Raw genomic sequence first — 12,916 nt, 5'->3', positions numbered from 1 at the left:
GACGCAAATTTGTTCACACCCGTAGAAAGCGAAATTTCACGCCAAACACTCGCCCTGGGGAGAAGCGGAAACGCGCACACACCCACGCACGCACGTGGCAAAAGCGTTCGAGGAAACGTGGGCAAAAGCCACCGGTTCGCTTGTTCGCTTTTCCAGCCGTTCGAGCGAGGTGGTGGTGATGGTGTTTGGCAGCAGTTGGTGGCGATCATTATACCATTCCAGCCACGGCCGAGGCGCAACAGCGTGTTGTCGCTCTGCTGCTGCTGCTGCTGCTGCTACACGGTCGAGCAATTTCGATGCCCTGGTGGTCACGGTCCCAGTCAGGAAGCAAGTCAAATGAGGAAATGAGCGAACCTTTCGAAAGGTTTCGGGCCACGACACGATCCTTTGCGCCCGAAAGGGATTTACTGTTGGTCGGTTCTCGAAAGGCGAGCCCTTTTTCCTGTTGGTGAAGCCTTTAGTTTCGATTGCTGTCCTTCTCTCTCTCTCTCTCTCTCTCTCTCTCTCTCTCCCACCCGCCCGCCCACACACGTGCGTAATGTAATTTCGAGCACAAAAATCCTTGACCCTCAGGATCCGGTGCGCCACTTCCGGTTGGGCTGGCTCGGGTGACACTCAGAAGAAGGCTCCTTTTTTTTTTGGGTATTTCATTTTTATTATTTTTTCTGCCAAATCCAACGCCGCATTAATGGAGATTTATCTGCCGTGCGTTTGCGTGCCGTGCCGTGGTCAATGGTGTTCGCTCAAATGAACTATTTTAACGGTGTGTGCCCAGGACAATGGTGCAAAGGTGGGCCCAAAAAAACGAGGAGCTTTTCCTGCGGATTTTCGGCGGCCAGGGAAGCGGCGAGAGCGTGATTTACGGCAACATGTGCCCGGCCGTGATTGGCGTACGGAACACTATGCCCTCACGAAAGGTGGGTGGCCATTAGAGCTGCACGTATCCTTTATTTTTCCCCCTCCGAATGTGTGGCCACTACATCATCGAAAAAGGGGCTATGGCTCTTTGGTGAGGCCACGGGATTTGTGTCGGTGAGGTCTAGTAACGCCTCGGTTCGTAAGATTATCGTTTGTCCTCGCATCGGTGTGATGGATGGTTGTTTTGTGTTGTTGGCGTTGTTTTCGCACCAGCTGTAAGGATTACGTGGTGCCGTGTGTTTAGTCACAACAGTGAATGGTGGTCTTTTTCGAGCGAAAAAAAAATGTAGAGAAGGTTCCAACTTCCTCAGGCGTGAAAAGGTCTAGGAGTGTTGTTCCCAAATATCGAATTCAAGTAAATGTGTAAGGCTAAAAGACATCTATTTACTGACCAGTGTTTGTAGAAATTGCAGCATTATTGTGAGGTTATAATAGCAAAAGAATATCCCCAAAGGTCTTCCATTACCTTAAACTCAATATAGTATTATGTTCGGTGAGCGATCGTTTCATCCCTATTCTTACCACTTCTTAACACTGTTATTTTTTGCCATTTTTAGGGGCAATTGGCAGTAAAAAGCGCCTGTTCCAACCATGTCACTAGGTACTGGTATTCCACGATGAGCAGCTAAATTAACATCAAACAACGTAAGCGTTCGAAAGCTCACCATACAGTGAAGACCGAAGTAAACGAGCAGCTGATGTAGCAACAGCATTAGCCATGCCAACAACAGCAGAACGATAATAGCTCCTATCCCAGTGACCCCGAAACAAACACGCACGCACAAACAGACCAAGAAGCTGTCAGCATGGAAGAAGGACAACCGCGAAAAACCCCAAACGGGCACGGTCATCCGAGGCACCCGCGCGATCTAAAGAAAACCCACGCCGACTCGTGGCCAAGCACAAACAAACGCACCTCGCTACCGGCCAGCCCGAAGATCATCAAAACCACCGAGGATGACTCCAGTCTGGGGGATGTCTTCGAGTACTGCCAGCAGACGTCCGTCACGACGCCGTCCACGGTGGAGATCGATTATGATGCGATCAGTCCGCGGTTTGAGCGTACGTAGCCGTTAGGTAATGGCTCCATTTTGGGATCTGTAGAACGGCCGTTTATTCGTTCACAGGCAAGCGGTTCGAGTTCTGCTACCCATCCGTATCGAAGGAGGACTTCTCCAACAGCATATCAATCGACACGCACGACATCGACCGGAAGAAGAAGCGAATTTATCCCAGCAAAACCCCCGACAACTCGCTCGAGAAGTAATGCGGCATTGAACTGCTCGCGCAGGTTCCTAACATTGATGGGTCTCTTCTTTGCTACCTTCATTTCGCCGCAGTGAATCCATCCTCGATGGCTCGATGGCGAGTTGCAGCTCACCGGGACATAGTTCTTCGGCACGAGCCAAATCACCTTCCCACTCGCCGAGACACTCTCGGCGGCAGCTAAACAGCGAGACCATCAACATAACCTCTAACCCCGGTTACCAGGTGAGGTGGTCGTTTCCCTTTGTGTTGGCAGGTCTTGGCTCGAACGCCCCACCCATTAAACGTCCTTCTCCACCACCACAGGTCCTTCGAAATTCACATTCCACACTCGATCGCACGTGCTCAGACAGTGTGGTGTCGCTAACGTGCCGCAAATCGACGAGCGATCTCACGCAAACGAGCGATTCCGGTATGATGGGTGGAATGGGAGGACGGCACGGGCGGCGTCGAAGTAGCCACAAGGGTTTGGCTTTTCTGGCCAGTCGGAAAGGTTCACGGGATTCGATCAAGAGTGCCGCCTCGAATACGTCCGTGTTTTCGAACGAAGATATCGGTCCGTTAGCGTTCCAGGCGTCGGCACGTGGCCGTCAACGGAGGACGTCGAATTTTCTGGAGTTACCTGTGCCGGATCATGCAAGGCCGAGGGTTTGCTCGTTGCCGGAAAGACCGTACAACCCGCGGCAGAGTGATGATCTGTATCGGTTGCGGCATTTCTCGATCAGCAAGGGTACGGTCGTGAATTGTGGGGATTCGATTATTTCGCGGCGATCGAAGAGTAACACCAGCGTTAACTCCACGGCTAGTCGGTAAGGAACGTTCGGTGATAAGGCCTTATTGCTATCTCTTTTTTTATACATTGCATGATTATGTTCGCGAAGAAACGTGAAGTTGATGAGGATCAAACACTCTATGTGATCTACTGATAAAAATATCCCTTCGAAATTATAGCTATTTAGTAATACATAATTCTTATACATAACAATTTAGTTATACATAATATACGATTCTCCGAATAAAAACATGCTTAATTTCAGAAGAAATGTAAACGACAAGCTTCCTAATTTGAGTTCTATCGATAAAATTTTGCTTGAAGTTGAATCCATTTAGACATACAAAAACATAATCCTTATCCCTATCTCTTCTTTTAACACATAGCATGACTCTTTACAAAAACTAACATGAATTTTATAAGCGTTAAACTATCTGATTTAAGCTCTATCGATAATATATCTCTCTCGAAGTAAACGCCATTATAACAAGCAAAAACCTAAGCTTTATTCCTAGCTCTTTTTTTTAAACATCGGTTAGCTATTTCCAAAAGACACATGCAGATGATGAGATTCAAACCATCGCTCGAAGTTAATGTTAAATCACTAAAATATCAATCGCAGTTAAAGCTATTGAAACATACAAAAGCATAACCTCTAACCCTATCCTTCGACATGAAACATTGCATAACTTATTCCAAAAGAAAGATGTCCAGCTATCTGGACTAATGCACCTCGAGTTTAAAGCCATTGACACATGGAAAAACCTAATTCCTATCCCTATTCCTTAGGGCCAGCGAACGATCACCCTTCGAAGGATCGTGCTGTGGAGGCGGCTACGCAACCGTAGACTCGCTGCCATCCTCGCACGGTGAAGATGACGACGAAAGTGAACCAATACCGACCAGGTGAGTGTTGGCAAAGCGCCATCATATGGAACCGGACAAACGACCGGAACCGGAACGAAGAAGTACATTTCATGATGTGATCCTTCTCCCGCCATATCCGCAGATATCGCGTCGTCATGTTGGGCGACTCGGGCGTCGGCAAAACGGCCCTGGTTTCGCAGTTTATGACCTCCGAGTACATGCACACGTACGACGCCAGCCTTGGTAAGTCAATTGGAACTGCGCGTGGTTTGATGAAAGTTTCGTTTTTGGGTGGGCTTCCGCATCGAAGCGGAAACGAAGCGCCGCCCCATTGGGTCGAAAGTCAAAGTGCCAAAGTTTTTCTCGCTCTTCGCTAATGGGCGGTGCGCGGTTGCAATGTGCAGCGGGAAAACCTGTGCTGCACCTGCAGCGTGTAAATGAAGGTGTTACTTTTGTGCCATCAGGTTTAGAAAATGCCAATGCGCTGAAGGTCATGGGGGCCCGTTTTTTTTTCCGAAAGCAAATAACCGTTAGCAGGCAACCTGGTGGAGGGGTGCTGCAATTTGTTCATTATGTTAATTTGAGAATTTGCTGCAATTTTAGCACTATTTGTGCAATGCATCGCGGAATGATTCCACGCGCGCACCAGTGGTGGTTTTGTGAGCTTCCCTTCACCTAGCAATATTCCAATTAGCTCGTGCAGCTACAGCGAAACCGGAAGGAACAATCTAGTGGGCAGGGAAAAAAAACATGAAAAACACACACACACACACACACAAACAGGCACACATACACCACCGCCACACTTGTATCCAGGGAACGCATCCAAGCAACGCGTTAGAACAAGTGCTTTTTTCGCTTCCACGAATCATTGATTTAATGTTGCCCCATCGAGCGCGCAACATAGCAAGCGGGGGAGATTTTCTCATCGTAACCATCGTAATCGCTTTTCCATCCACCAGTCTCTCCCTGCTGGACAGAAGAGGGATGTTGGCGATGTTATTAAATTCTTCGGTCAGGTTCGAGCGAAAGAAAAAAAAACATATACATGCCCATACATATATATACATATACATGCCCAGAATGCCCAGATTCCCGGCAAGGGGGGTGGTGAGATTTTCCTGCGCGGGGAAGAAAGAAAAACGCACGGAAGCGCCATTTCGAGTGGTAAAATGTAATGATCGAACTCGAAGTGAGAAGATGAGCTTTGAATCGGTTTGTTCTTTTCTCGCTTTTTTCTCTTTCTTTCTCTCTCTCTCTCTCTCTCCGTTTGCTCTTTCTCTCTTCTGTCTCTGTCTTGTGTTTCTCTCTCTCTTTTTCTCTCCTTTTGCTCGTTCTGATTGCTTTCTTTGGCGCGCCTTTCATCCGCGGAAACCTGGACAAAAAACCTCCCCAAAAAAAAAAAAAAAACACAAACCGTCGACACAAACGATCGCAAAGATGATGAGTTTGGGGAAAAGACCGTTAGCGTGCTGCTGGACGGCGAGGAGTCCGAGATGATATTCATCGACCATCCGAACGTGGAAATGAGCGTAAGTAGCGCCTAGCAGCTTGGTGCTGTGTTGCCTTTATTCCCCATGCGGTTTGCCGTGCACGTGTGTTTGTGTTCGCCGGTTTTGCCACCAAAATCGTGCCAAAATGGGTTCGAACACGAACATCGCGCGCTTGCTGCTGTGCTAATCCCTCCCCCAAACACCGTTCAACACTCCACAGGTGGAAAATTCACTCTCAACGTACGAACCGCACGCCTGCGTCGTCGTGTACTCCATCGTCGATCGGAACTCGTTCCGCGTGACGGAGGAAATACTCAACTATCTGTGGTCGGAGCACTACACGAAGGAGAAGGCGGTCATTATAGCGGCCAACAAATCCGATCTGGCTCGGGCACGAGTCATAACCACGGCTGGTAGGTTTTTCGAGGCGGGGAGGGAGAAAATCCAACCAATGGTCGCTTGAACTTGATCGTCCTGTCGATTAATAGTGCTAATTTATGATGTCACTTTTTTTGTGCCGTTTTCTGCTCTATCGTTCTCTATCTTTGCTTCACCGAAACAGAAGGCAAACAGCTGGCAACGTCCCGGGAAGCTAAGTTCATCGAAACGTCCAGCGGAATTCAGCACAACGTTGACGAGCTGCTGGTGGGCGTGCTGAAGCAGGTATTTGTGGTGGCAAATAAAACCGCATTTATTTTGGGGTTGTTTTTTTTTTCACTTTTCCATTTTCTTTCCCTCAAACTACCCACCCAGATACGCCTGAAGGAGCAGCGGGAAAAGCGCGCCAGTGCGACCAATTTGCGCAACTCGCGCACGCAGATGTCGCTGCACATTGCGAAGGAAATTTTGCACAAGATCTGTCTCACCGACATCACCAAATCGAAGAGCTGTGAAAATCTGCACGTGCTCTAAAGCCCGGAGCCAGTGAGAGAGAGAGAGAGAGAGAGCAAAAAAAGGAAGTGCTGCGTGGAATCAAAAACTGATCATTTGTTAAAGTAGCGAATCCTTCCCTTTCTTGGTTCAAAAAGCCTGAAAAAGGGGTCTTGCTCCAGACCATTGCCATCGCACAGCAGCATCAACCGTAATACAGGAATAAAAATTGCATTCAACACTCATGCCGAAGGGGGAATGTGTGACTTTCAACCGTAATTTAGTGCCAAAGCCAGAACGGTGGTTCACAGCACGAGATTTTATCGACGCATTATCGCATTAAACCAAGCCAAGGTTGGCTGTAAAAGGAAGAAGAAAAAAAAAACATTATTCCCACCGAGAATGTGAAATCACAAAATGCGGCCCCCCAAGCGTCGGAATAAATGGAAGGATACGCATTTGAATAGGGATTCCTTTGGCGCTGCGCGAGAAGCTTGTTAAGTTCTAAGTCTGTGTGTTACACGTGGTGTATTATTCGGGGCTATTTCGTAAGGAAGCGCTGCAGGAATTGTATCATGTATCGTGTGTCGTAGCGTAGAGATAAGCGAAAGGGTGAAACTATCTATTTCTTCGTCGCTCGGACACTGAAAGCAAAGGCGCAAAATATTGCACTAACTAATTCAAGCGACACGCGCGGCAAAGACTGGCAAAAAATGTGTACTTTTACAAGCACCCACAGCAAGCAGCATAAACATATATTCACGTTCACTGCGCAACGCACACATTCTTTGACGAGAGGATCGGAGAAAATTAACCTTTAAAAACTGCTTGAAAACTCTACACGCAAAGGCGGTCTTACTTAACGACTATCCTTTAAAGCAGAAGAAAGGGCGGCAAGATAACTATACAAATATTGGTCGCAGCGACAAAAGCATATATACTTAATTATATACAGACACATAACTATATACAGCTATATGTAAGAGTATATACACAGAGTATACACATGTTAGAGCGTATTTACTACTTGAGCAGCCAAACAACATTCATTCATTATGATGTGATCTTTCATGGTGTAATATTCGCACGAGGCAATTCCTCTCTTTTCGCACACCCGCTATGTTGCGTTTTTCTCGATGCTCCCAATCCCCAGGACAACCGAAGGACATAACCATCCCATTATGTCATCATTTTCGGCTGCTGCTGACCTGTGAAAGTTTAGCACAGATTTCCGTCTCACTAGGGTCTGGCCAATGTGAAAAGAACTGAAACAACCAAGCTCTGTTGGCTTCCTCCTGATGTCCTGCTACGCGACAACGTAAGCCACACAAAAATGTGTCTGCTCGATGTGCGAGTCCTTTATATATTTATTTAAACTCTGTTCAATGGAGGAGTTATTTTTTTCCATCCATTTTCCCAGCAAATGTATCTCAAAACTCCCTTTACTTTGCAGTTCAATTTCGTTGCTTATGATGTGCTACGTTTAAGCGGCGCAAGGAACGCTTGTTCCTTCGCCACAGAAACAGACTAAACACGATCTCGCTCGAATAATACTCAAGCTTTAAAGTATGTTACGAAACGGATGTGCCGTCGTACGGACGAGTTTCGACACAAAATCAAACTTAAGAAAACCATTACGATGTTACTCGCTGTACAATGACTGTTTAGCTGTTGTTTTCCCTTTTTCGGCCTTGCGATCTTCCTTCCCCCGCCCATTGATCTTGATGTGCAGCAGCCCCGGCATAAACCCGGCATAAAAAAAAACCGGGCCGAAATATCGTCACGAGGGGACGCGGATGGTTGAGAGCTTTAAATGTTTACGATTTTTACCAGCTAGTCTGTTTGCGGAAAAGGGCCCACACACATTCTCTCTCGCGTGGATGAGCTTGAATAGTGTTCCATTATCGCCGAAATACTTCCAACCAGATATCAGAGTACGACGAGAGACTATTTTTAAACTTGATCGCCAAACGAAACATCCTATCAACGGTAGGGAAGAACGTGTGGAAAGTATTCTATATTCAAACCGCAACCAAATTTTGGGGATCAATCAAGCACAATATCAGTTCGGGGTATAACCGGACCCGGAAAAACAAGGCGCTTGGGCACCGAACAAAGACTTTTCCTGCGCATTTCCACGCAAAACACGCAAAAGGGGGGGAGTGGGTGGGAAGTTAAAAACTAAAATAAAATCTAAAATGCACTGCATTGCGGCCTAATGGCAACCGATCAAGCGCGCCCGATCGCGACGGTTGTCGGAGAACTTAATTAAATTCAAAGCACCCGCTGGTGGACAGAAAAACTGTTTTGGGGGTGGAAAAGCATAGACAAACATGGCGTGTCTACTTACCGGCTTGTGTCGGGTCCGATCGCTGGGTGTACGTGGTAGTGTGTAGGCTGGAAGATAAGAGAAAAGGAGAGAAGCGAATCGTAAGTAAAAATTGATAAAACAAATTACATTAATCAAAGTGTCGGGCACGCAGCAGAACGCGGCCACGTTTCAAAAGACCTAAACAGAGATAAATAAAACTAGAAGCTAATTTGAGTCAGTAAATGATTGAAAGCACACTGGACTTTCGGTGAATTTTGTTTTTTGTATAGATTACAGCAGAGATCTGTCAATTATCGACCGCAGGAGAAGAGAGTTCTTTTTAAAACACCTTCCGAGTCTGCACGAAGAAATGGAGCGGTAAAAAGAATGGACGAGGGCGGAGCTAGGATGGGGCTGCTTAACAGGAGCCGTTATCTCGTGCGTGAGCATTAAGCAGTTAAACAAATAGCAGTGTCTGTGTGATTGTGTCTCTGTGAGTAGCTGTTACGTAGAGGAAACTAACAAACAACAAAAAAAACCAAAACATGATATATTGAAAGCCAACTGAACGCGCGCAACATTCGCACCATTCTACTTCGAACTGTTCAACGACTTGCCCGAAAACTGAAGCTGTGTGTGAGCTCAAAGAAGAAAGAGAAGAAGAAGGCGAAAACCTTATCAAAGCCCAGCTATTAACACTATCCCCTTTAGCGTACGAAAATGGCGACACGTTTTTCGCCTCTCTTGTAAGCATAGTGTTTTATACGGAACTATTTTCATGTCGCGCTGGGCATGCTCTAAAGATGGAGCGCATTTGCACGAGAGAGAGAGAGAGAGAGAGAAGAGAGAGAGAGAGAGAGGGAACAGGCAGCCACAAAGTATATATGACGCGTGTTATCGTAATCAAAATTTATTCGATCAAATCGCAACATGTGTAACGACTTTGAACCGGGCACTGACTTCCTTGGACGGGCCGGTTCAGGTGGGATTTGAAGATGATAGAAAAGAAAATTGGGTGCAGACAAAAAAAAACGCTCCGAAAGCATATGTGGCTGGTAGGAGTGGCAAAGTAAGAAATCGGAGAAAAACGCGCGCAAAGCTTTGTCATATTTTCCGAGCAAACATTGAAACTGCTGTAAACTTTCAACTGGAATCGATATACATACTCAAATATACATACATACATAAATGAATGAATATATATATATATATATATATATATACACACAATTATATATTTAAAGAAAATGTTTAATAAAAACTAAGCGATAAACTTTATCCATCACGAGTGTTTGTTGTAAATTAATGCTACTTTTTCAAGTGGATCTCGTTCATATAGAGGCATGAACAAACTCCGTTATCTATCAGCATGAAATTGGGAAAAACCCGCTATAAAAAGGATAAAAAAAACATCAAAAAATATCCAACACCAGGGCAAAGGATCATCTTAAGCTTGGTGCACTTACTGACTGAGTGACTGACTGACTGACTGACTGACTGACTGTTGGCTACGTTTGACCTCTCGCACAGGGGGATCTTCAATCAAACCCCCGCTCCAAAAGCCAATCAATAACGCACGACTCCATCACTTCGTGCTTTTCCTTATCTATCTCCTTTTCTCCTTCCTACTAGTAGCCCTACATTTTAATGTTTATTTTGCCGCCCCAAGCCTAGCGGGCATATATTTTCCCGTATAATTATCCCTCGTTGCTGGAACCGCAACGAAGGTTCCGTTTTCCAGCGCACCAAACCCACCCTGTTTCTCGGCGACGTAATAATAATGATAATAGCAATAATCAACAATAATGACGGGCCAACACGTCGACGGCGCCATCGAGTGCTTTTGAGGGAAAAAGATACGACGATTAATTTGATATCGAGCGGTCGAAAGCTTTCCTGTCGACATAAGGCATCGGGTTGGGTTTTTTTTTGTTTCGGAATGTTAAATCATGCCCCCTCGTGTGTGGGAAATTGCTCCGTGGAAATCGCACGCCCTGTGGATTGACCCAGGCGTAATAGGACACTCGCAGATATGCTGTGATAGATCGTGGTTTGTTGGTGGAAATTTGCCACCCGATTTGTATCGGATTTTGAACCGAAAAAACCAAACCCCGCACATCGCACTATAATTGAGCCGGAATTTGCTTTTGAAATAATTACGACACAGCGTGTACGTGTATGAAGAGCATATATTTTTTTGTTTCGTCAATTTCTTCGCTTTCTTTTCCCGCACGCAAGAGCAAGACAGCGCCATGGAAAATGGCATGCCTGCATCTCGCTCAACCCATGGCCAACTGCGATTTTAAATGCTCTCATCGTAAGCGGGCTTGCTCGAGCCACCAGAAACGCGCCGATTCATGTAGCGACGGTTATATCACTCCCAGCGCCTTGTAACGGGGTCGAGTCAAAGTTCATGTTTTGATGCTTTTGGGTTCCACGGTTGGTAACGCCTTCGAAAAGGCCCAACCCAAGCTACCCCCCAGCGCCAGGGGTTCGATGAACGCGCGATGTGTTTCCTTCGATTTCGGTAGGGTTATTTTTCCACGCCTCGTTAGTGCCACCCGTTTTATGCTCCGAAAACAGCTTCATTCGCGCCACGACAAAAAAAACCCCAACCGGACCAGCAGTTCTAGGGCTTCACGGTTGTCCAGCGTCAACGCGCAAAAATCAACGGTACAAAAACGGTTAACAGTGGCGTTTACGCGCGGCCAACGTTCTTAACGTTCAGCTCTCGCTCTTTTTTTTAACAAGCCGTCACACGTCACAAAGGATGTTAATTCAACGCCCCGTCGACTGTGTCTCCTGCGCGCGAGCTGATTTGCAAAGATTTATGCCACCTGACTGATTGATGGACAAGTGGCGCGCACACTTGTCGCCAAGAATTGGCACAACCCCTTGAAAAGAAAGAAGAAAAAAAAACGCGCACCCCCGAACGGTACTTTTTTTGCCATTTATCCGTTCTTCTGGCCCGTTCGATCAGTACACCGTGGCGTGACCACTTTCGGTCGACACGCGAAAACACACGCATCGGATCGGTTGCGCACGCCTGACGCATCGGATGTGCCAAGTGCGAGAGCGAGAGAGAGAGAGAAAGAGAGATTGATGACGATGATGCGTGGACTCCGGCATCATTGCGATGGCGAAACTCGCATGGCCTACTTTGCCGATCGAATTGCAAGACAAGTGATGCGTTACCAGCCATCCATCCTGTGTGGCTCTTTTTCGATCGCAAAATGATCGCAAAACTAGAGCTTTACCCTCTCAGGTGTATGGCTGCAGTTGTTGGCGACCAGTTTCCTCCAGATAGATTGATCAATTGGTGAAAGGATGGATTCGACATCTTTTTTTCACCATCACGCTTTAAAAGTTAAACATAAACTGCAACAAGCTGGGCGCTTTTCGCCTGGAAACGGGTGAAAAATGTCTAAACGTCATCTACAGTGCATGACAGAAAAAGCGCACTGCCACACGAAGCCGACGATCAGGTGTCCAACCGTAAACATCCGTGTCGTCGAGCGATTGGTCACGTTGCATTCATCACAGTCCGGTTGGCTTAACGCCGCCTCGAACCTCAGTGGAACTGATCTTGTTTGTGGAAATGTTACACTCGCTTTGCCATGGCTCGGTTGACGGCCGGTTGATGCGGTTTCAATCAGCAAGCTTGGGAGAGATCGATTTTTAACAGCATCTCCCCGTTCCGTTCGTCTCGAGCGAAGGCTAAAGAACGAACCGGAAATAAATGGGTCATCACTATTTTGGTTACCGTAACGCGAAAAGGGGAATAGAATGCGAGCTTGAAGATATCACCGGTGTTCAAATTGACACCTTCTCGCTAAAATCACGTCCCTCATCCCAGCTTGGCTAACTTTCACAAAGCATACCCCTTTCGAGAGAGCCGAAATTAGTCAGCCGGGCTCGCCCCAGGCAGCCCCACACTCGATTCACGATCGATCATCGTACGATCGACGAAAGAGCCTTTTCATATCTCGCTCAGAAGCCGATAAGCGGATCGTTTTAGCGGACCGTGGAGACATAAAAAAAAAGACAACTTCATGTGCAGAAGTCAAGCCTTTTAACGCCTCGCTACCTCGCCTCGTTTGTCATTTATCACGCGCGGGCACACAATCACAAATTTATTGGCCAACGGGCCATGGTTTTCCTCGAGAAAAAACATTTCCCACCCCAGGTTTGCTTTCTATTTTGCGCAAAGCACTTCACTCTCGTTCGAGGATGTGCGAGTTTTCCGGCACTGCCGCTACATTGATCTCGACCCAACTGGGTGTTGCGGGTTTTGGGCAACCGAATGGCCACAATCAATGAGCCGACAGAGCGAACCCCACGAGGGTGCCTCTGCGCAAGGAAACAGAGCGTATTATCGGCGCGAATGCCGGCACCGGTTGGAAGCGCCACGTGATTTTC

The 12,916-nt window shown here is 46.8% G+C and overlaps 1 protein-coding gene across 1 annotated transcript; it reads left to right on the top strand.

Annotated features, from left to right (window-relative positions):
- The first annotated feature begins 1,724 nt into the window (after positions 1-1,724).
- On the top strand, positions 1,725-6,228 carry LOC128725354 (uncharacterized). The gene is made up of 10 exons (XM_053819094.1): positions 1,725-1,980; positions 2,046-2,181; positions 2,259-2,409; positions 2,491-2,993; positions 3,746-3,862; positions 3,966-4,064; positions 5,253-5,355; positions 5,537-5,729; positions 5,879-5,979; positions 6,070-6,228. Exons 1-10 carry the CDS (start codon positions 1,725-1,727, stop codon positions 6,226-6,228), a joined length of 1,818 nt encoding a protein of 605 aa, XP_053675069.1.
- Positions 6,229-12,916: the final 6,688 nt, after the last annotated feature.

Source organism: Anopheles nili, chromosome 3 (genome assembly GCF_943737925.1).
Source record: "Anopheles nili chromosome 3, idAnoNiliSN_F5_01, whole genome shotgun sequence".
In the NCBI taxonomy this organism is placed as follows: domain Eukaryota; kingdom Metazoa; phylum Arthropoda; class Insecta; order Diptera; family Culicidae; genus Anopheles; species Anopheles nili.
Note: the sequence above shows the minus strand (reverse complement) of the source record. Positions and strands in the feature narration are given on the sequence as shown.